Source organism: Cheilinus undulatus, linkage group 22 (assembly GCF_018320785.1).
Source record: "Cheilinus undulatus linkage group 22, ASM1832078v1, whole genome shotgun sequence".
Taxonomy (NCBI): domain Eukaryota; kingdom Metazoa; phylum Chordata; class Actinopteri; order Labriformes; family Labridae; genus Cheilinus; species Cheilinus undulatus.
The window spans coordinates 10,382,547-10,407,864 of record NC_054886.1 but is presented as its reverse complement, the minus strand read 5'-3'; the positions used below and the strand labels follow the sequence as shown (position 1 = coordinate 10,407,864).

Genomic DNA, 25,318 nt, shown 5'->3' with positions numbered 1-25,318 from the left:
ATACTCCTCACACCTAATTATGATGGGCCCAGTGAATTAATTGTGAAAACTAAATTCTGTCTAAAAATATATAAAAACATAAAGTAAAGTTCTTGTGTGAAATGCTATGAATGGATGTGAATCCATCATGGGAACTTTCTGTCCAAGTCTCATAAAAATAAGTGACCCAGATTAAGACCGGGAAAACGGGATTATACATGTTAAAATAAAAGCAATGTAACCACACTTTGACCACTTGTTTCACCCACTTTGATTGTTCTGCTGGTTTATGAAGAAATAAAAGGTGTGTCATTAACTGCTCTGGCTGTAGCTTTGTCTTGTAGATATATATATATTTTTTCATATTCGGATGTTTGTTTGGAAATCTGTCAGAGAAAAGCCTGTGACGCATATGAAATAAGTTTTATTTTGAAAGCGCCTCTCGGATTCGCTTGGTTTCCTGTCGCCATTTTGACGTGAATTCCGCAGTTTATAAAAAGGGCTGGAGCGCCTCCTCTCATCGGCTGTGTGCTCAGAGGAGAGCGAGGAAGGGTCAGAAGGTGACTTTAGTTCAAAAATTAATAAATAAAGTTTAAATTTACCGAAAGTCGCCATGTCTAGGCCGCTCTCTGACCAGGATAAGAGGAAGCAGATCTCGGTCCGAGGTCTGGCGGGAGTAGAAAACGTCGCGGACCTGAAAACGAATTTTAACCGGCATCTCCACTTCACCCTGGTCAAAGACCGGAATGTGGCCACCAAACGGGACTACTACTTCGCTCTGGCTAACACCGTGAGGGACCACCTGGTGGGCCGCTGGATCCGCACCCAGCAGCATTACTACGAGAAAGACCCCAAAGTAAGATGCCGCAGTGAGACAGAGCACGTACACAGCTGGCCGGTGTGACTGTGTAGACGGCAACCGTGTCATCTGGTGACTCTCGGGTGATGTTGAAGACGGAAGAGGCTAAACCGAACCTGTAGCTGTGCAAAATATCGAGTATTCAGAAAAATATCGACAATTTTTCAAATAAGTTAGATGTAAAGACAATATAGTTAATTGTTAGACCAAATTTAAGTTGATTTATAAGGGTTATTTCAAGGTCTTATTCTCTTTAAAATGCTTGTTAACTGTAAGAACTACTAGGTATGCCTTTCGACAACAAGATAACCAATTTCAAATTTTACGCCAAAATTTGAATTATTTTATTGTATGTAAATTAGGAAAAATAGTATGGTTTGTTAAGAAAAATAGCCAATTGATATCATAACCACAAAAATGGATGTCCTAGAAACCTAATATTGGGTTATTTGTTATTCTTAATTATCAAAAAATGCAGTCAAACACATGCACACTGTCTAAATTGCATAAATACGTTTGCAACATTTGCAAAAGTGGATGGAACTAGCAAAGAGAAAAGGTTTTCCCTACCAGTTTCACCCACTTTCCAAAATATTACCAATGTATTTGTGCACTTCAGCCGATACCTATATACAAATGCATCTCAGACATCAAACTTTAGCCCTTAAATCACTCTTTAGACTTAAAGGATGAACATAAATCAAAATTCAGACCTAAGAATACACTTAGGATTTGGAGGAATAGGGATAAACAATGAAAATGACTACATCTGACGTAGTTTGGTTGGTCCTACCTAAAACTTCACAAACTGATTCTTACATATGTCTGATATTTACAGCCAAAAAAGGCTAACATTTATAGCTAATAACAGTCAATATTTATAGTTGATAAAGACAAATATTGGCCAATATTCACAGGCCAAATAAGCCACAATATAGCCAAGTAAGGGTTGATATTTACAGCCATTATAGGCCTATCACAGCAACTTGATACCACAAAAAAATAGAAGTCCTAGACAACCAATGCTAGTATAATTTGTTTATTTAATGATCAAAAATAGCAGTCAAACACCTGCATACTGTCTAAATTGCACAAATTTGGTTGATGCATTTGGAAAGTGGATGCAACTAGCAAAGAGTAAGGGTTTTCCTGCCATCTATTTACTTTTCCAAATATTGCCAATGTGCTAAATACACCATGCCAGTAACACCATGATATTATTATTATTTTCACTGAATACAGATCATGTCTTCTAGTATTTTTGACATTTCATAAGTAAATATTAATCAACGAAGCCTTCATTAGGACTCTCCCTGTCCCTAAAACCTTTTGCACCACCAATGCATCTTTTGCAGAAAGTCACCAGTGAACACGGTCTCATTATAAACCGTAACACCAATGGAAAAGGGGGGCGGGGTCCTTGCTGCTGGGGTCCATGCTGCAGTCTCATAATGAACTCCCCTTCACTAGGGGGTGTGTTAGCTCTGTGCAGCTTTGTCTCCATGTATAGAAATGTTCCGGCTGCTTTGTCTTATGCATCGAGTCTCCCATCGAGCTGCATGTGTGCACGCAGACATTTCCTCTCTGTGTTACGTAATGTTCAGCCCGTGCAGCTCTCGCTCAGCCTCACTAACCTTCATGTGTGATTTGATGTGTGTGTGCTCACAGTATCATCCTGCTCTGATCCGACCCTCTGCATGTGCTTGAGACTCAACTAGTTGAAATATGTGTTACATAATGTGCTCTGTCCATCCATCCTCATCACCAAAACACACGCCGAGCATTTCAAAATGGCCACACAGTGTTCAAATAAGCAGCTGGGCGCAGAGGCCACACTTTTCCTTTCTATGAAACCATTTAATTTGCAAATATCCAACTCTGCCCCTGTGCGTGACTGCAACAGGATGCTCAATGGAGGATTTAAAGGGCCAACACCTTTAGAGTGAAAGGAGCTGGTGCATTAGCTGCACAGTGAGCTGATACCTCATCCAGAGCTGGACAATATGTACCAAGATAAATGTCTACATATTGTTTACTGTTATAAAATAAAAATTTCCTTCTAGAAATGCACAGTATTAACGGCAGACATAAATTTCTGTCTATATTTACTGGCTTGATATATCGGCTGTTTGTCGGCTAGATATCCGTGTGGATGTAGGAGTTAGTGGTGTTTTAGTCAGGACCAACCGACCTGCATCAGCTGGAGTCTTTTTCTTTGTTCATTTTCATTCCTTAAATTTAAGAATGTGATTTAAAGACTAAAGTTGTATGTCTGAACCAGGGATGCATGCTAATGAATTTTTGATGTCTGATATGCTGAGATTTACCAATTAATTTAGTCTAAACCAATATATGAATGTATTTCTGACCTAAAATGTCAATCCTGATAACTCTTTGAAATTAATAGATGGACAAAAAATAAAATTCAGACATTAGGACCAACCTTAAATTTGAAGGAATGAGGATAAGCAAAGAGACTTTAGCTGATGAAGGCCTGATGGTCCTGACTTAAACGCCACTATCTTTTTTATACATATGGACCATTCTTACAGCTGTAGAGGTTGATACTTACAGCCAATAATGGCCAATATTTACAACTATTAAAGGCTGATTTATAGAGCTCATATAAACCTTGAAACACTTGTGTAGGCCAAAAGTTATAGCTACTCTAGGCCTGTATTTACAGCTGATATAGACCAACATAAACAGCTGATATTTAAAGCTGATATAAGCCAATATTTACAACCAATATTCGCAGTCAATTTAGGCCAATATAGACTGATATTTAGAGGCATTATAGGCCTTTATTTAGGCCTTTACAAGATAGACCAATGTAAAAAGCTGATATGGGCCAATATTTACAGCTGATATTTACAGCTGAAAAAGGTAGATATAGCTAATAAAGGCTGATTTTTACAACCAATATAGACCAATATTTACAGCTGATATAGGCAGATATTTACAGCCAAATAGGCCATTGTTTTACAGACAATATTAAATTATATTTAGAGCTATTATAGGTCTATATTAACAGCTAAGATAGACCAATATAAAAAGCTGATATGGGCCCATAATTACAGCCGATGTAGACTAATATTTACAGCCTTTATAGGCCTATATTTACAGTTAAAATAGACCAACATAAACAGTGGATATAGGCCAATATTTACAGCTGATGAAGGCAGATATTTAAAGCTAGTAAAAGCTGATATTTACAGCCAATATGGGCCAAAGTTTATTGCTAATATAGGCCAATAATAACAGCCAAAATAGGCAGATATTCACATCTAATACAGACCAATATTTACAGACTGTATTTATCGCTTTTTAAAGCTGATATTTACCTGCAATTTGACTTGTATTTACAGCTGATATTGGCTGATATTATCCCATAAAGGCCAATATCAGCAGCCAGTGTAAGCCATGATACAGCTATTATAGGCCATTATTTACAGCCAATATAGACAAGTAATTTCAGCCTATATTTACAACTCCTGTGGCCGATATTTACTGTGTATATAGACATATTTGCAACTGATATAAGCCGAAACTTAAAACTTTTAAAGGCTGATATTTACAGCTGATACACACCAAAATTTACTACGGATATAGCTATCAGCTGTAAATTTAGGCAGAACTTTTCATACTTGTTGAAAGGTTGATGAACTGCAAGGTAATGTCTGCAAATTTCATCCATAATATTGTGTCAAACCCAACTGTTTTAAACTGACAACAATAAAACAGAAGTCTTTGGTGCTAATGTAAGTGCATGTATCAACAATAAACAGTTTTTAAAAATCCTTAAAAATCCCAAAGAATTATGTGTATTGGTATGTTGTGTTGTGAGATTGTGGCGCCACTTGCTGCAGAATGGAGCTGTTTACTTCACAGACAGTTATAAACTTTACTTTCACATGGCTTTCTTTTGTTTAGAGCACAGAGCTCCCGTTGATGCTGTGATTGTCTAACCCTGACCCATCTCTCTTTTGTGCACAGAGAGCAGCTAACGTCATGATGATAGCATAATTTGGGGTTACACTTGTAGTCAGTCTGGATAAGATTGTTGCAGCATGTGAAGGTAAAAACTGAGGGGTCTGACTGACTCAGGGGCCTTAGTCTTCTCACATGGTAAACCTTCTGTCCTTTATAATCTTAAAGACATCAAATCTCCTGCACAGAGCACCCTCTTCTATTTATACCGTTCACTGGATGCCTTTGTTACTTTTGGCTCATGATCTTTTCCATGTCTGCTAGTTTTGTATAGCCCCCCCCCCGTCAACAGTAAGATCAGTAATGTCAACACAAGGTCAGATAAGCTCAGCAAGGACACCAAACCTTAGAGCTGCTCTTATCGTCCCCTTACTACTTCTTAATAATGTCGGCCATCATTAGAGTGTGAACTCGCTTATGAACTCAGTGTTTTTCTCACTGACTCATGTTAATGTGTGCTACTCTGTCTTCCTCTCTCTGTTACACTCTCTTCCTCTTTGTGCCTCCTGGCTCTGAGATATCAGAGATGTTGTTCGCTGAGCTGCCGGTTTTAGCTGTGAGTCTATTGTTGCTCTAACAGCAGCTGTTGTTTCAGACACAGATCATGTTTCAGGGACAGCAGACGGAGCACTACTTTTGTTAGTAGTCTCCTAAGGAACTACTTTATGACATTCAACGCCTTAATTCAGGCACAGTTGAGATGAATCATCACATGATCGGTCATGCTAAAGGGGGGGCGTGACTTTATTGTGTCCTGTGTTCATCAAACAGGAAAGATTTAAGATTAAAATACAGATCTCTGTGCAACACCATCATCACTGAAATCAGAAATATGTTTCACAACTTTCAAAGAAAGATACAGGAAGTAGGAGTCGAACGTAAACACAAGCCTATATTGGATGGAAATATAGGCCTGTATCAACTTTGAATAGGAGCCTATGTTGGCTGAAAAAAACAGCCTATATCTGCTGTAAATACTGGCCTATATTGGCTGTACACATTGGTTTACATCAGCTGTAAATATTAGCTTTGATTGATCTATATCAACCGTAAACATTAGCCTATATCTGTTTAACCGTCGGCCACTATGCACTTTCAACTTCAGTCTATATCGGCAGTAATTATCAGCCCATTGGACTGTATTTATTAGCCTTTTATCAGCTACAAATACAGCCCTAAATACAGCTTTAAATTTAAAAGCTGTAAATAACAGCTTAAATTAGCAGTGAATATTTACCTATAGTTGCTAAGAATTTAAGTGGAAACCAGCTGTCAATCTTGGCCTATATTGGCTATAAATATAAACCAATATCAGCTGGAAATATTAGCCTAACTGCTGTTGAAATTACCCTGTATTGGTTGTAAATATTGGCTGTAATTATGACGTCTATTGGCTGTTAATTTAAGCCTGGTGTATATCTACTTTTATTTGCTGTAAATTTTGGCCTATATAGGCTGTAAATATTGGCCCAAATCAGCTTTAAATATTGGCCAATATTGGCTGTAAATATTGGCCTGTGTTGGCTTTAAATATCAGCTTATGTTGACTTGCATTGGGGGCATTTTTTTAAATAAGTTTATCAGATACCAAAAAAAAATCTGTTTTTAAAATAGTCTGTTTTTTATTTTATGCTCTTGGCAAAGGTATAAAATAAGAAATGCTCCATGGGTCAACTTTGATTAAAATCTAATTTTTCCTTTTTCTGTGTTGTGGTGAGAAAAGTTTGCTAAGGATTGACTCTGCAATAGTGCTTAGCCATCCTACTCTTCTCAGCGTAACACCTTCACAAGGTCACTCAATTGTAAATATGGAGTCAGAAGTTTTTTTGCACAAAGACTGAAGATGAGGATGACTAAGGAATAATCTTCCTTTTCTAGAGAACAGCCAGATTTATCGTCCTGTCTCCTCTGTGGTCCTACAGCGTGTTTACTACCTCTCTCTGGAGTTCTACATGGGCCGTACGCTGCAGAACACCATGGTCAACCTCGCTCTGGAGAACGCCTGTGATGAAGCCACGTACCAGGTGAGATAAAGACACTGGAGGAGCTGCAGTTTTTATACTCTGATATGTTGGCTTTATTTCCCTTATTGCCTTATTTCCCTAATTTCATCTAATCTCTTCTCTTCAGTTGGGTCTGGACATGGAGGAGCTGCAGGACATCGAAGAGGACGCTGGGCTTGGAAATGGCGGTCTGGGTCGCCTGGCTGGTGAGCTTCCCTCTGATTGGCTGCTGACAGTGATGTTTAGCGCTGTGGACAGACTAGTCTCTAACACCTCCTCCCTCCTCCTGTTGTGTCCTCAGCTTGTTTCCTGGACTCCATGGCCTCTCTGGGTCTGGCTGCTTATGGATACGGCATCCGCTACGAGTTCGGCATCTTTAACCAGAAAATTGTCAACGGATGGCAGGTAAGATCACCTGATTCAGGGACCAACGGTGTGACAAGTTTACACAAGTGTGACAATGTACTAAAGAACAAGATGTTAGAATAAAAACATTAAAATGGAAATTGTGCAGAAAAAACAAACATGGGATTTTTCCCACAGTCTCTGGTGGGCTTTTAAACATTATTATTAGCATTTACTTTGCCTTAATCTGTCAAATATCTGTCTCTTATTATATATACTGTACATAGTACAGTATTATCAGCATAGAGGTGTATTTATGCTCAACAGTCCTCACTTAAGTTGTTCTGCATTTATATTTTACAGCCATTAAAAACGAGAAATCTGTATGAACACACTGAGTCATGTAGACAAGATAATTTTGATATAAATACTCTCTATATAACAATTGTGCTGCCCATGAAAAAAAGAAGAAGGTGATAAATTTACAATATTCATCACAACAGCCGGTTGTCATGCTTATGTCTGTTTAAATTCTCAAAAGACATAAATGCAAAAGTTTTAGGGGCAATTTGTTCATTAAATGACACTAGATTCAGAAATATATCCATAAAAATGTTCTCTCATCCTCAAACAGGTGGAGGAAGCAGACGATTGGCTACGATATGGTAACCCGTGGGAGAAAGCTCGCCCTGAGTACATGCGTCCTGTTCATTTCTACGGCCGAGTGGAGCACGCAGCCGAGGGAGTGAAGTGGGTCGACACGCAGGTTAGTGAGCGCTATAATGGGACATCCTGGTCAACACAGACATATAATATGAATTATATATTTCATTTCTAATCCTTCTTTCTGTCCTTCAGGTGGTTTTGGCCCTGCCCTATGACACTCCCGTCCCCGGCTACAGAAACAACATTGTCAACACCATGAGGCTGTGGTCGGCTAAAGCTCCCTGTGACTTTAACCTCAAAGACTGTAAGTTTCATTCCTACTGTATTATGGTCATTAAACCAATATGAAAATGGAGACTAACATCTAAATCTGCTGTTTTACAGTCAACGTGGGCGGCTACATCCAGGCGGTGTTGGACAGGAACCTCGCAGAGAACATCTCCAGGGTTCTCTACCCCAACGACAACGTCAGCACCCTTGATATTCTATTTTAAAAATTACTACCATTTTATTACGAGTTTTGCTCATAACTTCATTGATTTGGTTGATTAAATTCAGGATTTGGAGAACAGGATCACATCATTTCATCAACAGAAAAAATTCAAAATAAGATACAAAAGCTTGAGTTTTAGCCGATGTATTTGTTTAATTTCTAGTCAAGAAAATGTCTGAAATTTATTTTGTTGATTAAACTGAAGTTCATTTTGCTTAATGCATCAGCAGCTGGTTTTAATCATTACAAGCATAGTAGGTTTCGTTTTGCTTGCAGTATTTTGAAGCATAAGGAGAGAATATTGACTAGGAATAACACTCTGTGCTAAGATTTGAATGGTTATTAGTGTATTTAAGTAAAATAGAGTTCAAGTAATGCAAGTGTTGCAGATGAGTATTGTACATTTACAGAAATGCAGTGAAGGAGGCTAGTTTAGTGTCTTTTTAGATATGAATGGGTAAATGATAACCAAAAAAATAATTATCACTGAATCTGCAGTACATATGAATAACACAAAATCATAAAAACAATTTGAAAATTGCAAAATGTTCATAACCTCCTGCACTATAAAGAGTTTCTACTTAATATGCATGATACTGGATTTTTCTCAATATCCAATCTGCCAATATCTCCATACTCATTTTTGACAATACTGATGCAGAGTAACTCAGGGTATCCGCAGGGTCTTGAAAAGTATTAAAAGGTGATAAATCAATTTTGGGAAAATTAAGACCCTTAAAAAGAATTAAAAAGTCTTATCATGACTTTATAAAGTCTTAAATTTTGAAAGTATTTTTTCTGAATTAGCTGTCCAAGAGTTTGAGTCCCAAAAACATTGTAAAAGTGTGTGAATTTATTCATTTTTATTAAAAAACAAAGATGAACAGGTACATAAAAAACTAGGCTATTGTGGGTGCGTTCGTAAATTGTCTCTGAGAGCACCAGAGCGAGCGGGTGGAAATTCAGAAGCACAAAGATCTACTATCCCAGCCTATTTGAATTTTGTTGTATCATAGTGGTCTATAGTCTTTACCACAAACTAAAACTGTTAAGTTAAAAATATCACTGATGTAAATGGTTACAACTTGAAGTGGCGGTGAGGTATTAAAAAATATTGAGAAGATCTTACAAAAAGTCTTAAAAAGGTATTAAAATTAACTTCAAGATTCCTGCATATACCCTGTAACTCATGCATCCCTTGTTTCTACCTCCAGTGAAGCTCATTCACCAGTTGTCTCAGTAAAGACTGACGTAATTCCTTCTTGTCGTCTTTTCTCTGCTGCAGTTCTTCGAGGGGAAGGAGCTCCGTCTGAAGCAGGAGTACTTCGTGGTCGCTGCGACTCTTCAGGACATCATCCGACGATTCAAAGCCTCAAAGTTTGGATCCACTGAGTTCGTACGACTCGACCTCTCCACGCTGCCGGACAAGGTGACGCATCCTACATCTTCTTTTACCTCTGGGGTTTTCAAAGTGTGGAAAAGCCAGCCTCTCTTGAGAGAAGGGTTTCCAAAATCAAACAAAGACCAAGTTTAAAAGGAAATTGCTTCACATCAATGAAGAAAATACCCTGAAGGCCTTGTGCTGAAAGACTTCAGCATTTATTTGTGAGCCAAATAAACTAGTGAAGTGTTTTGTCCTCCAGATCTGGATTTTGAGACGTGCTGCCTTTTTTAAACATAAAACCAACATCGTAACTCCAGAACAAAACTAAGACATAACTATATCCTCTTTTCTTGAAATTGTCAGTGTTTTTAATGAAATATTTAAAATTTGTTTGTTTTCAGGTGGCTATCCAGCTGAATGACACCCATCCTGCGATGGCGATCCCTGAGCTGATGAGGATCCTGGTCGACATCGAGAAACTCTCCTGGGAGAAGGTGGGACACTTTTTAAAATACAGCTAATTCTTAGTCTAATAAATGTATTTACTGAAAATGAGACATAAAATCAATCATTTAAGAGAAAAAAAACTGAATTAAGTAACATCATAGAACAAAGAAGCAGAGATAATACCTATGTAGACTGAGAATGTCATAGATCAGGGATTTTTTTCATGTTTGCTTTAAGTTAGCTTTACATATTTAGCCATGTAGTGACTCCAGGCGCTGCTGGTGTCGTCTTGTAGACGTTCTGTCACTTTGCATCCTTCAACTCTGCAGGAACAAAGACACAGAAGCAGCAGCAATAGTGCAGTCAGTACCATCAGCTCTGAAGAGATACAGAACATTTAAAGAGTTGTCTCACAGCGGTTTTCTGCAGGTTTTACTGATGTTAAACTTATTTACATGCTGCTGTATTTGACCAGTTCAGAACTTCACATTGGTTTTATATTTTATTGTAATATTTGTGTAATTGTTTAAATTTTCCCATTTATTCTGGTCTTGTCCCTTCCCTATCTAGTCCTGGGACATCGTGGTGCGCACGTGTGCCTACACCAACCACACCGTCCTGCCTGAAGCTCTGGAGCGCTGGCCCGTTGATCTCTTCCAGAATCTTCTGCCCCGACACCTGGAGATCATCTATGAGATCAACAGGAGGCACCTGGAGGTACGAAAACAGACGGTCTATCCTTAAAGAAGTTTGAGGTCACTTTTGGCTTTTTTGGCTAATTTTTAAGTTTTCTTTGTTTATTATTTTGATTGTTTTAATGCTAAAAACATGAAGTTTTTTTTTTTTTGCGATAGAATTTTCATATTAAAATATTAGAACCTCTGACAGGTCAATATTAATCTCTGTAGGCTTTTAGTACCCACTCAGGCTGTTGGTAACCAAAAATGTCCCATTGAAATCCATTAAAATCACAATTTTTGATCCTCAAGACATCACAGTAAAAAACATGTACTTATGATATTAGGCTTTCATTATGGATCCAAGTTTACAGTTTTCCTCTTTGTCACCAAATGTTGACCATTTTACCATATTTGGCATAAAGGGAAAGGCCATGATTTTCCTATAGGGGGGCTATTATAACAATTTATTAAAATCTTTGATTAAAAAAAGTAATAAATCAGAGTTGTTGCTCATTATTAATATGTTCAAGGCTGCAATAATCCCCTTCAAGGAAATCCAATGTATATGAAAAATATTCAGTTGTGTTTGTTATAAACACACATCAAGACCTCAAACTGGCATTTAATGGGTTAAATCATGAAAAATTAATAAGTATTATGACATTTATGATCAGGTCTGATCTTGATTAAAACGACTGACACAAAAATTTTAAATTTTAATGAATGTATAGTATTTTTTTGCTATGTATGTACAGCGTCCATTTTTGGTTGTAAACAAACTCAATGTAACAATTTGATAAAATCTTAAAATTTAGAAAAATAATAATGCATAAAAATCCAAGTTTTTGCTCATAATAAACATAATCAAGGCAAGGAAATTTAACTTTCATGTAGTATATGGAAAAACAATACTTTTAAAAACTTTTTTTAACCTCACAAACATCAGGGGTTTTTTGAACTTAAACTGGCATTTAAACGGTTAAACATCCCAAAAATGACTTAATATTTATTTTATGATTAGGTATGATCTTGATTTAAAATAAAATGCAAAAAAGTAGAAAATGAATATTATTTTTATTCTTATTTATACCCTGGGTCTAACAATATCTTCAACACCAATTGAGGGTTAAGGACCATTAAAGATAAGCTCTTTTTTTTCTTCTCTCCATTCAGGAGTGATTGCTTTCTTCGGCTTTGACTGTAAATATCTCTGAGGCAGAGGTCAGAGCAGCCAACAAAGACGTTTATTTATATAGCCGTTTATCCTGTTAATAATTAACTGATGTAGACCTACCAGTACACACCTGTCTTCAGTGATTATTGCTGTTGGTTCTGTGAAGCCTTCTTTTTTTAAAGGATTTCAAACTTAAAGTTTCAAATATCTTTTAAACAGTCCACCTTTCTCAAGTTTTACTCTTCTGTTTGAGTCTAAACAAAAAAATGTTTATCCAGGTGAAAAAGCATAATATGAGGTGGAAGTCTATAAGGTTACACCAGTAGAACCAAAGATTTATTTGGTGTTTTCACATTTTAGACTTTAAAGTTCCTCTTCTTTTAAGGGGTATTTCTCTCCTCCCTGTAGAGGATCTCCAAAGTTTACCCCGGAGACAATGACCGACTGCGCCGCATGTCTCTGATTGAAGAAGGACCAGTGAAGAAGATCAACATGGCTCACCTGTGCATCGTAGGATCTCACGCCGTCAACGGAGTCGCTCGCATCCACTCTGAGATCATCAAAAACACCGTGTAGGAATCAAAACGACTCACCATTTGTTCTGTTTGCATATTTTAGCTGAAACATCCATCTTTAGTGTTTTTAAAATAATAATTTAGATATAATCTCTTCTTCTCTGCAGGTTCAGGGATTTCTATGAAGTGGACCCTGAGAAGTTCCAGAATAAGACAAACGGTATCACACCTCGCCGCTGGCTGGTCATGTGTAACCCTGGGCTGGCCGAAGTCATCGCTGAGGTTTGTTCTGTTTCTACCTACTGGAGACTTTTTAAAGTTTTTAACTTGAGAAAAGCCAGAGCTCCAAAACTACTAGACTGTGAGAGGTCAGTTTCACTACTGGATTATAAACTCTCTTATCTCTGATCGTAGATACCTGATACAAACAGAAATGCATCACTTGTATTGGAATATTTGGGATTTTTTCAATGTGAATCACACAAAAATGTAGATTTTAACTAATTTATGTAGACATTTTTCAATAACATGTTATCACACACAGTAAACTGTAATCATCCCGTATAAAAACACCTTTATTTACAATAGATAACTCATCTAACACTGTCAGAACAAGAAAATAACTTAATTTGATGATTAAACATTTAGTTTGATCCCCTTTTATAGTTAAATAATAATATCCACATATCATGAATTAACTATTTATAAAAATGATATTTGAAGGTGGAATTTTTGTTCTGATCACCGGAAAGTTTGGGTATGACTTTAATTTAAAAATAAAAAACAGACACTTTTAGGAAAAGTCAGGGACCAGCAGAGTTATTAAACATATTCTCGTGTTAATTATTTACACCTAAATTATGAACAAAGATCGCTCAGTGGTCTATGTTTTTGTTTTTGTCCATGCATGAACTGAAAGCATGTACGTGAACCATGGAAAAGAGCATGTTTTCTAGTACTTAAGTTAATCAGGATGATGCCTTAATTTCATGATACATGTAACGTAATTAATGTAGAGTTTCTCTGGTTCTCCCTCTTCAGAGGATTGGTGAGGACTATATCCGAGACCTGGACCAGCTGCAAAAACTCCTGGACTACGAGGACGATGACTCCTTCATCCGGGATGTCGCCAAAGTCAAACAGGTCAGACCTTTAAGGAACAAAAATCATGGTTTTATCTGTTTCAGTCTTCAGTTTGTCATATTTGTCCTCCATTTCTTTCTCCAGGAAAACAAGATGAAGTTTGCAGCTCACCTGGAGGAACACTACAAAGTGAAGATCAACCCAAACTCCATGTTTGATGTTCAGGTGAAGAGGATCCACGAGTACAAGAGACAGCTGCTCAACTGCCTGCACATCATCACGCTCTACAACCGTACGTCTCTTCAGTCTCTGGCTGCTCAGTCCTTACAAACATAAACATGAATATAGTTAATTTTTTCCTTTCTTCATCAGGAATCAAGAAGGAACCAAACAAGTCCTGGACACCGAGGACCATCATGATCGGAGGAAAGGTAAGAGGGAATTAAGTTGTTTTTATAAATTGAATTTCAGTCATACATTTAACCATTTTATTGCAAAATGGAGCTACAGTTTTACTGGTGGAGAAGCCTCTGCTCAAAAGATGCTCTCGATATTAGTTCAGAAGCAATAGATCCATAGTAACATGAATCTGAATATGAGGGCGCAACAAGCTTTATGCTATAAAGGAGGAGGCTGGGGTGGAGGATGAGAGGAAGCTTTGCCAGCAGCAGCAGGGATTAGAAAGAAGTATTTAAATACACCGCTGATGAGGTGATGTTTTTTTTTTTGTTTGCCCTCAACGTCTTGATCTCCTGTTACCAGGCCGCCCCTGGCTATCACACGGCCAAGATGATCATCAAACTGATCACATCAATCGGAGATGTCGTCAATAACGACCCTGTGGTTGGAGATCGCCTCAAAGTCATTTTCCTGGAGAACTACCGCGTCACACTGGCTGAGAAAGGTCATTTATGTGCTTTTTTACCCACCATTATTGGTTAATGTTGATTTTTGAAGCTGCAATTTTGCTTCTTAGTCGTCTTATCTAGCTCTGTGGTTCATTAATAGTTAAAAGTCAGATCTCGGAGGCCCTTTTGCACCATGCATGCATTAAACCCTAGATTCTTCCCTCATGTCTCTTCCTGCAGTGATCCCTGCTGCTGACCTCTCAGAGCAGATCTCCACGGCAGGTACGGAGGCGTCCGGCACCGGGAACATGAAGTTCATGCTGAATGGAGCACTCACCATCGGCACCATGGACGGAGCCAACGTGGAGATGGCTGAGGAAGCCGGAGAGGAGAACCTGTTCATCTTTGGGATGAGGGTGGAGGATGTGGAGGCCATGGACAGGAAGGGGTGAGCCTTTAACCAGATAGTTTCTTTATTTTTAAATATTGCCTGTTCTCTCAGAATAATCTTTCTGCTGGATCTCTCCTCCCCAGCTACGACGCCGTGTCCTACTACAAGCGGATCCCTGAGCTGAAGCAGGTCATCGACCAGATCTCTGGAGGCGCATTCAGCCCAGCTCAGCCCGACCTTTTCAAAGACCTCGTCAACATGCTGATGAACCACGACAGGTGAGGGAGTACAGGGATGAGTCAGCATGAAGGTAGTGCTGAGTCGTGATATCAGACCTGCAGAGTCACATCACTGTCAGATCCTGTTAGAGGGTTTTAACATCAGATTTATTTATATATCAGTGAACCCACATCTAATGAAACTAATATAACCTGGTTTATCTACTAAAATCACATAAAGGTAATGAGGATTACTTTGGAACATTTGGTCTCATTCTTTGTCCCCATGTCTCTTTACTGCTGCAGGTTTAAGGTGTTTGCTGATTATGAAGCCTACATCAAATGTCAGGAGAAAGTCAGCATGCTCTACAAGGTTGGTATATATAAGATAAAGTCCAGGAAGGCATAATCAATCACAAATATGTCAAACAAACAGCTTAAAGCAGCTTCTTCTGAATTTAGGGGACCAGTTGTCATTGGGTTGTCACTGACAGAATAAACTACTAAAAATGGCTAATATACAATTAAATAGATATTGAGAGAGTTGTTAGAAAATACAAAAATCTCAGTGATGTTAACTCACCTGGGCACAGAGATGGACAAGAGCACAGCTGAGCAGAGGACAGACCGTTCTTTCTTCAGTATATGGGACAGACAGAGCACAATCTCTAGTAGATTTGTTTTTTAATGTCCACTCCAACATAACAGACACATGTCAGTATGAGGGCATTAATGGGTCTAAGTCCCCCCTTCCTCATTTTCATACAACTCTCAGTGACATCTGGCGCTTAGACAGGACAAACAAGAAAATGTTTATGGGCGTCTGCTCTAGACTGAGCTAGGCCAGCGCCCTAATTTCTATACATTTAGAAGAGATTTGTGCGTCCAAACAGCCACTAGTATCATTACTTGTCTTAGATCATGCAGAGAAAGAGTGTTTCGTTTCATAAATTTCATAAATAAACTGTGAAGCTGAAGCTCTGTCGTGTAAAGGAGCTGTAGTTCTCCACAGAAGCTGATTAGCTGCACACAATACGTTTATTCAGCCTCCTGCACGACTGAGAGATGCCAACACCAGATCATCTAATGTCACTGACTACACAGATCCTTCCAGCAGGGGGCAGCATTAAGCTTCTAACACTCAGGCCTGGGAACATCAGTGGCCATTTCAATCTTCAGTTATCTTTTCTGATTTTAATACCTTTGGCAATGAATTGAGCAGAGGCATACTTTTTTTCTAAATTTTTCTGTTGATCAATAATATGGGCTGGATTGTGTCCATCCATAAACATTTAGTCTGCCATAAAGTCTATGGAAATAAAGCCTTTTAATGTAGAACAATAATGGTTTTTGGTTCCCCAGATTGGCAATTAAAATTCTAAATAAAAATGATACTAATGTTCAAAAATTCAAAACAAAAACAAACAAACAGATTTTTCAGTAATAGGACTGAAGCTGGCTAAAAAGATTTAAAAGTTAGTAGTAACTTTTTCTGTTTCTGGGGCCTGAGGGTTAAAAAGCCACCAAAACTAAATCAGACTCCTTTCTCCATGTTTTATTTTTGTTATTTAACATGCCTTCCTGGTCCTCCTCAGAACCCTAAAGAGTGGACCAGGATGGTGATCCACAACATCGCCGGTTGTGGTAAATTCTCCAGTGACCGGACCATCTCCCAGTATGCCCAGGAGATCTGGGGCATGGAGCCCAGTCTGGATAAGATTGCCGCTCCTGATGATCCCCGCTAAACCGCGTCTGCCTCGTCCTCCTCGCCCTCCTCGCCCTCGCCGTGGTCCAACCACTGAAGAAGAACCCCGTAGCTTTGACACTGTCCTGTGGCATTCTTGACTTTATTTAACCCTCTGCTGTTTTTCAGTGTAGCGACGTCTATGAAAGTGGGCTTAATTCAGATTCTGTGATTTTCTCTCCAAACACCAGCAAAGCTCCTCCTCACTGTTTGGTGAAAACCTCACGGCTCCATGTCAGCAGCGAAGAGAGACAGCGTTTTAATGACGGCAATCTTCAGCTGGAGTCATCATTAAATCTCCTTTCTTTGATAAAGTAGCAGGATTTTAACAAACTCTCCTCATTTCTGATGAATAGAAAGGCAAGTCAGACTGTTAGTGTGCTCTATAAAATCAGGATGTTTATCTCTAATGAGACCTGGAGTATCACCGTGACAGTTTTCACTAAACCACCGCTGACCTTTCACTGAGTCCTGCCACCTTCATAATCATTATACTTTACATTCATGAACGGTGACAATGGGCAGATCTGTACAGAAGACCTAAAGGAAAATGCATCCATACATCTTATTTTAGTCACTTTCTCAAGATTTTGACTTTTAAATCTCATCTTGAGATAACAGTGCTTGTTTTTCATTATAATGAGTACTGATAGTTCCTTCCATTACAGCCATTATCATGGGAAAACATTTATTATTATTCCAAAAGCAACAAAGTACTGAAGCCAAGATCTAATGTAGCTGACTTCAGAGTTGCCATAGTTGGAAAGAAAGCATTGTTATTTCAACAGAGCGAGATAAATGAGTCTGGATCCTGATAAAATGACCAAAAGTGACTCATCAGATGTACAGATCAATGCCTGCCTAGGGCTTCTATAGATCTACTGCCTAAAACTGTGTCTGATATTTAAAACAATCCATTTTTTGATTCAGAAAGAGCATCACATAGCATTTATTAACTGTATTGTTACCCTGCTTGCTGTTTAAGCTAACACTAGCTCGATGATATTGATAAAAATGTGCAATCTGGCTGAAGATTAAAAGATTCAGCTGACTGGATTTAAAGGGAGGATCCTTTAAAAGGATGTAAAAATGGTTTCATGGTTAAATGCATGATGTAAATGTGCTTGAATCAGAGGCTTGATGCTTAAAGCTAACATGCTATATGCATTAAAGAAGAGCATTTCCACCAGCTGATGATGTGTAACTGCGACAGTAAATTAGAGCCACTCTAAAAGAATTTAAAAACAGAGGATCTAATTATTCTAAATTAAAAAAAAACCTCATAATTTTCAAATCAAAAGGGTTAAACATTTCAGAACAAAATCTTAATTTTCGAAGTTCAATAGGTTCAAGAAAAGAAAGAAAAATAATTTACAGATTTTTTGGTTGAAAAGTTTTATAAACCCTCTAAATATATAATACATACAGCCAATAGATAAAGCAAAAATTTCTTGTTGAAGAAGACAAATATACAATAAAAAACACATTTTTTTAAAGTTAAAAAATGTTTAAAAATTCAAGAAAAAATAGGTTTGAAGTCTGACATTTTCAAGAAGAAACAATCCTCAAAAATTTTCAAGTGAAAAAAAAACCCTCAATTTTTAATTAAAAGGCACAAATTCACAAAAAAATCCCTTCAAAATTTTCATGTCTAAAGAGTTGAAATTGTCCAGGAAATACCCAAATTTTCAACTTTAAAATGTCATAACTCTACAAGAAACAAATCAAAATTTTGAGGTATAAAAAGTTGTAAATTTTTAAGAAAGAATCTTTAATTTACAAATTTAATATCAAATTTTGAAATTAAAAATCTGTAAATCTTCATTCATCCACTGTTTTCAGTTTGGTCTCTCGTAGATGTATGCCTTGTTAAAGTCCTTAATTTATGACTTAGAAGCTCAAAATTTTTATGTGCTTAGTATCATAAATTTATTATTTGTCAATTTTTTGTCTTGCAAATTTTTTATTTATAATGCTGTGGGTCGATAATTTTATAAACTTGAAATTTTCAAGTTTAGATTGTCGTGAATATGACATTTCTGATTTTTTCCTAGACTTTACTCTTGTTTTAAACCCTTTCTTAAAATCAAATTATGAGTTAGGGTTTTTTTTTTTGGAAATTTATGACTTTGTAATCTCATTTTTTTATTGATGAATCCTCTTTTAAACATTTCTAGAATGGCCCTGATAAGCTGTCGTAGCTCAGAAAACTAGTAAGGAACAAAACGTCTCTGTGCTTGCCACTGTAAATCTATAATGTATTTACTGTATTAAATATATTAAAATATTAGAGGCTAACATGCAGAGATCTCTACTATCACTGGATTGATCTGATGAAGTTTAACTTCTCCAAATCAAAGCAGGAAAGAGCTGCTAATGTTAGCCTTAAGCATGATTGCGTCTAAGTTCTGCTTTCACAGATCTGGGCTGTTTTTCTGTTTAAAGATTGTAACCCCATTAATGAATGAATGTAGTAAACGTGTTTTTTTTTTTTTGTGCTCTTTGGGTTTAGAAACAAACTAAAAATACAGCAGCTAGCCAGAAATGCTTACAGCTAACTGCCTCACAGTATCTTTAAATACTGACATTTCTTGCTCAGACTCATAAACATTCATAAATTTAAGCTTTGACCCTCTGACCTTGCTCAGTTTGGGCTAAGGCTTTAGCCCTCCTCCATTCACCTCATTTGTAGTCACGTGACGGCCGTTTTTTCTCAGACTTAGTATTGATTCTATGAAGCACAGATGATGTTAATGCTTTTGAAAGTGTTATAAACATGGGGAATCTTAAAGATCAACATTTAAAGGTTATATTGACTGATCAGTGACTGAAACGACACTGAAATGAGGCCCAGAATGATCCAGTCTGTAGCTACCATAAGCTAAGGCCAGGCTCATACTATGCACACTGATATAACCGTCTAAAAGAAGCTAAAAGGTTCTCAGTTATTTCCGTCAGATTCCCCACGTTTAAATGAACATCTGAGCATGCTCACTGCATGAGAAAACAGCCGTCATGTGAAACTCTACAGCTGCCTAAACCCAGCAAACCTGCCAGTAAACCTCAGCACTGCTCTGGTCTCAAACCGACACGTCTTCCATAGAAGTAGATGGGACAGACTCCAATCAGCACTGTGACTGAAGGTGTTCACCTCAGATAATCGATCATCCGTCAGATCATTGATCACGTTTCAGATAATCGATCATGTTTAAAGCCGCTCCGTCAGTGTTTTCAGTGTTCCTCTCAGCATGTCTGTGTGCGTCTGTTCCTCTGACAGTATCGAAGCCTTCTCTGCCTAAAACCGAAGTGACTGAACCAGCTTACCTTATCTCTGACGCTGTAGTCTAGTCTCTGGTTGAACCAGCTTACCTTATCTCATCTCTGATGCTGTAGTCTAGTCTCTGGTGTATCTGTGTAGAAGAGTTCATGACACTGTGGACCTGAGTTCATCCATGTGCTGTACAATCATCCTGTCCTGCTTCAGCTGTTGTAGAACAAAGATCTGTCCTTCAAGCTGAACCAACACCTCACTGTCAGAACGTTTCTCTTTTTTTTTTAAGTCAATAAATATAAAAATAAATCAACAGATCCCATGTCTCTGTTCTCTGTTTCTACAGGTCACCTAAAAAGTTAGAGTATCTGAGCTGTTTTCAGAGGCTGTATAAAAGCATATTCAAGCCCGGTAAGCCATAGAAGGCCACTGCTGAAGGGCTGTTTTCCCTATTGGTGCCTCATGTACTTAGGGGCTGCAAAGCATAGGCAAAGGTGGACAAATGTAAGGTAAACCTCTACAACTGATAAACTTTGATGAAGGTGTGTGTTTTAAAAGTAAAATAGGGTCAAGGAGAGAAGAAGATAACTCATGAAGTCCCTGGTTGGACCAGGGGCCCCAGTGGCAAGGAATGTGGATAATCCTTTGGCTTTCGAAGGCAAAGAGGAGAAATTTGGTTTGACTTGATTGTATCATTTTTAGGTTTACAGGAAGGTAGGAGTCAAGAATATTCTCACTAATGTGTCAAAACAAGGCAGAAAAAAAAATTAACTGAAAAATAAACAGTCAGTGAGAAGAAAATGAGAACCTGGATATGCAACCGCCTGTTGTATGTAAGTATATTAGATTCACTTTAGTACAACAGGACATGCCGTCCAGCTTTATATCCAGTTAATGTTATAGACAGTCAAATATTAAAGATCTTAAATCCTATTAAAGACTAAATGTGTGATCCCACTTCCCTCCTCAGATCTTTCTCTCCAGCCCCGCCCACATCATCATGATTGACAGCTGTCCATCACAGCAGGCCTCCTCCTCTTCTCCCTCAGCTCCTATTAAAGGCTCATTCCCCTTTTTTATGTCCCAGTTTGATCCAGCTGAGACCTGAACCCCGACCAGACAGGATGGACTGTAGTGCATACGGTAAGACGATGATTCCTCCGTCTACTCTGATGAATTTCATATTTAGTAGATTTTTTTTGTGATAACTTGTTAAGCAATAAGAAGCCTTGGTTGTATTTAATCAGCAGCAGATAATTTATTTGAAACTATAATGTGATTAAAGGTGGAAACAAAAATATCTATTTTTGCATTTACTTTCCTACTTAAGTATAATTATTCATTTATTGTTTTGATCATTTATAATGATATGTATTTAGAAACAGGAGTAAATCATCTTTAACCCTTTCTGATGCACATTTAAAAATAATTAAATAGCATTTTAAAACAGTTTAAAGAAGCTCAAACATCATCATGACCTGTTGAACTTCTCTAAAATGCTTCCAGTGAATGTTTTGACTCTTTAACATTTCATACTTTTTATTCTTTTCATCTAAAATGTCAAAAACATCATGAAAGTTCTCCTGCTTTAAATGTTATAACCTGCTGTAAAATACAACGAAGCTGAACAGGATGAGCAGATCTTTATGATTTGATAATGGTTTTATAATGAAGAAGGGCCTCCTATTACTCCTATGATCATGTACATGAGTTTATATGTGCATGCGTTTATTCTCATGTATGTTAATATACATGTATGAACTCCGATCTGCAGTTCTTATATGAATCTGAGGAGTACAACAGCCCCACTTTAGAGCACCAAATATAAACTAATGGACTCAGGACTACTCATTATCAAAATGCATCCTTCATGCTCATTGTCCGGCCAAACTAAAGCAACTCTTGAGAATATTTTAACACAAAATGATCTTAAAGATAAAAAATGAAGAAAAATAAAATGAAGAAAGAGACAACATCGTTGATGAAATCATTCCTGTTTTACATTTATGACAGGATCAGTAGCATTAGTGTTAACAGATCCTTCATTTCAGAGTTTAACAGTGTGTCAAACTGTTATTGGCTCTAATATTCAGATTACTTTTCTGTGTTACAGTTTTAACCTGTTTCACCATGTTTTTCACACATTTTGACACTTTTTAAAAAACCTTTTTGATGCATTTAATACATTTTTTGCCCCTTTATATCCTTTTTATTCCTTCTGCCACTTGTGACCAATGTTTGAAGATTATTTTTGCCTATTTTGTCCATTATTTTCCTATTTGCCATTTGTAATCCATTTTTGACCTTTTTTTTTTATCAATTTTTTCTTTCTCTCTCTTTTTTTTTTTTTTTTTTTTTTTTTTTGTTGTTGCTGTTTTTGACTCATTTGTGGGTTCTTTTGCCCTTTAAACCCAATTTTGCCACTTTTCAACCGTCTCTTTTCACAATCTTTCTGTTATTTTCCATCAAAGTTGTCTTAGTCCTACTTTAATTTCTGGCATCTTTTTGTTTTTATTCACATCATGGCTTTGCTCTGAAGTCTTATATTACTTTCCTACTGTATGTCCAGTGTGCCCATTCACATTAACAATAAAAAGGTAATTCTGTTTGAATTTAGAAGGCTGTTCTGTTTTAAAAAGGCTAAATTCTACAATAGCATAAATAAAACATTATTTGTTGCTCTGGTAAAAGTGGTTATTATTCTGGTTAAAAATAAGCTATGGTTATTACAGATTAGACTAGGATTTTGCTGACCTCCATAGGCCCCCCAGTTTGGCTCAGCCCCAAAAAGTTCTGAGATTTGGTTCTTTATATCATTAAAATAACAAACATTTGATCTTTGAAAAGCACGATATCCCAAAATGTTGAAGTATCAGACATTCCTACAGCTCCATTTTAAGGAAATACTTGTCAATTTGGGAGTAATAACATGTAATGTATAAATATTTATTTTTTAAATGTTCTTATCAAAACTTTACCATATTATAATTCAATAAGGGTTCTGTATATGTTCTTGTTGTCTTAGATCTGGAGGTTCCTCCTCTCACCCCAACCAGTAAAGAAGTCATCAGTCAGGCCCTGAAGGCCTCGTTCTCTGGGTTTTCTCAGCAGAGGATCAACCATCACTTCCCTCATGGTAAGACTGGAAGACATGGACCATTAATCATACCACAGTCATTTTAGATGAACGTCAATTCTCAGCATATATCTGGTCATTGTTTTCTGTAAAGAAATACCCAATAGTTGTCACAAACCAGAACAATAAACTCTGACATGATGCTAGTAAAAGTCAAACTCTGTTAAACAAAAATAGAAGTCCTAGCACCCAATGTTGAGAAGTTCTTCATCTCTAAATTGCACAAAAACATTGGCAACTGTGATGTAATGTATCAGTTCATCCCAAGAAGAGCTCGTATTGATCTGTGTCTCCCTGTAGACGTCTCTCTGTGGTCAGACTGGGAGGTAAACTTCTGGTTGGACTGGTGTCAGGCCGAGTTCGGTCTCAGCTGTGTGGACTCAGATCTGCGTGGTCTGCAGGGGGCGGAGCTCTGCGGTCTGGATAGGGAAGCGTTCCTGAACCTGATGTCAGACTGTACAGCCGGAGAGATCCTGTGGGAGCACCTGGAGGACATGAGGAGAGGTGGCTCCAAATAGTTTGACTTTGATTTGTACCTCACAACTAATTCTTTTCTACACAGCAGCCAATCTTAATTTCATTTAAATCCTTCAGAGAACGAATATGACTGCAGCTCTTCATTATCTACGTGCACCATATCATCTTACTGTCAGCTGCAGACCAACAAAGGTAAAACATGTCTTCTCTGATCTGTTAGAACCACTGCCCTCTATAAATGTGGTAATAAATGAATAATTCCTCGTCTGTTTCCTCAGAAAACCTCTCAACCTTTGTGGAGGATGATCCAGACAAACTCAGCTATCATCACCTCCAGTACCACCACAGCGAGAGGACCGACCTCCACCCTCTGAGCTCAGTCAGCATCCAACATCAGGATTATTATCTCATCAAATCTGAGGATCAGAGAGGAAACCTGAATGCTGCTCTGCTGCAGGAAACACCAGCTGGAGCAGGTAAAACTGAAAACTAAAATAACATAAAATTGTGCAGCACTATTACTTTTGCCTAGTACCTTCAACTTAAAAAATACAGAAATATCCCTTTAAGATCCAACATAGCTGCCAAATACGATTATTCCCTCCCTCCTTTCTCATGTCTTGTCATTTTCTCCTCATAGAGACGGACTCTGAGGTGGAGATTTCTCACAGCGATGACTCTGACATCGTGGGCTCTCTGCCTTGGACTGCTCCACTTCAAGAGATTGATCCTGTGATGGAGGAGAACATGTCAGAAGATATCTTCATTTTACCACAGACACATCGAAGCTTCAAAGAATACGTCGGGAATAAGACCGACCTGGGCCGAGCCGTGATACCAGCAGCTATCCTGGCTGGGTATACAGGTGGGTAAACACGATATTTAATTTATGGTATTAACGTCAGTGTTGTATCATTAAGCCTTCTTCATGTTTGAACAGGAAGTGGTCCGATCCAGCTGTGGCAGTTTCTCCTGGAGCTGCTCACAGACCGGACCTGTCAGTCCTGTATCAGCTGGACTGGAGACGGATGGGAGTTCAAGCTGACTGACCCCGATGAGGTACGGATCTTTTGAACTAGGGTCGTTATGGTACCAGGAAGACCTGGAGGTCTCTGGTTAATGATGTTGACCTGGAAGTCTGCCTGTTTACCTCTAGGTGGCGCTGCTGTGGGGTCGCAGGAAGAACAAACCAAAGATGAACTACGAGAAGCTGAGTCGAGGTCTGCGATACTACTACGACAAAAACATCATCAGAAAGACGGCTGGAAAGCGCTACGTCTACCGCTTCGTGTGCAACCTGCAAGGCCTGCTGGGATACGAGCCTGGGGAGCTGCACGCCATGTTGGACGCCAACAACAAGAGTCAGTGATGATGTCATCAAGGAGAGACATTTTTTATACAACACTGAACTTTTTACAACATTAGATATTTATGAGAGCTGTCTGAGGTGATGTAGGGTAGGTTTTAACACTTTATGTTGATTGCAGTTTCAGTAAAATCAATAAAACTCACAGCTAAATATTTATGTTATTTATTGTCTGGGGATTTATAAAAGCTGGACCCAAGTTAAAGTGAGCCCTAGAAACCAGAATGGTCTTTATATGAGGCTGTAAAC

The 25,318-nt window shown here is 38.0% G+C and overlaps 2 protein-coding genes across 2 annotated transcripts; both read left to right on the top strand.

Annotated features, from left to right (window-relative positions):
• The first annotated feature begins 515 nt into the window (after nt 1–515).
• LOC121504549 (glycogen phosphorylase, muscle form) lies at nt 516–18,845 on the top strand. The gene is made up of 20 exons (XM_041779421.1): nt 516–835; nt 6,751–6,852; nt 6,959–7,037; nt 7,133–7,236; nt 7,811–7,942; nt 8,035–8,146; nt 8,227–8,309; nt 9,621–9,764; nt 10,121–10,213; nt 10,737–10,883; nt 12,429–12,592; nt 12,703–12,817; nt 13,577–13,678; nt 13,763–13,910; nt 13,991–14,049; nt 14,381–14,522; nt 14,707–14,914; nt 15,001–15,135; nt 15,382–15,448; nt 16,671–18,845. Exons 1-20 carry the CDS (start codon nt 593–595, stop codon nt 16,818–16,820), a joined length of 2,529 nt encoding a protein of 842 aa, XP_041635355.1. The 5' UTR covers nt 516–592; the 3' UTR covers nt 16,821–18,845.
• Nucleotides 18,846–20,681: 1,836 nt separating this feature from the next.
• LOC121504988 (protein c-ets-1-B-like) lies at nt 20,682–25,072 on the top strand. The gene is made up of 8 exons (XM_041780100.1): nt 20,682–20,766; nt 23,116–23,226; nt 23,545–23,730; nt 23,821–23,895; nt 23,982–24,179; nt 24,344–24,568; nt 24,644–24,762; nt 24,860–25,072. Exons 1-8 carry the CDS (start codon nt 20,682–20,684, stop codon nt 25,070–25,072), a joined length of 1,212 nt encoding a protein of 403 aa, XP_041636034.1.
• Nucleotides 25,073–25,318: the final 246 nt, after the last annotated feature.

Excerpts from the sequence above, each read along its gene's own strand:
- LOC121504549 (XM_041779421.1), top strand. The coding sequence starts at position 593 with ATGTCTAGGCCGCTCTCTGACCAGGATAAGAGGAAGCAGATCTCGGTC. Across the intron at positions 836-6,750 it reads ACTACGAGAAAGACCCCAAA|CGTGTTTACTACCTCTCTCT; the intron begins GTAAGATGCCGC and ends GTGGTCCTACAG. Across the intron at positions 8,147-8,226 it reads TGACTTTAACCTCAAAGACT|TCAACGTGGGCGGCTACATC; the intron begins GTAAGTTTCATT and ends GCTGTTTTACAG.
- LOC121504988 (XM_041780100.1), top strand. The coding sequence starts at position 20,682 with ATGAAGTCCCTGGTTGGACCAGGGGCCCCAGTGGCAAGGAATGTGGAT. Across the intron at positions 23,896-23,981 it reads TCAGCTGCAGACCAACAAAG|AAAACCTCTCAACCTTTGTG; the intron begins GTAAAACATGTC and ends CTGTTTCCTCAG. Across the intron at positions 24,180-24,343 it reads GGAAACACCAGCTGGAGCAG|AGACGGACTCTGAGGTGGAG; the intron begins GTAAAACTGAAA and ends TTCTCCTCATAG.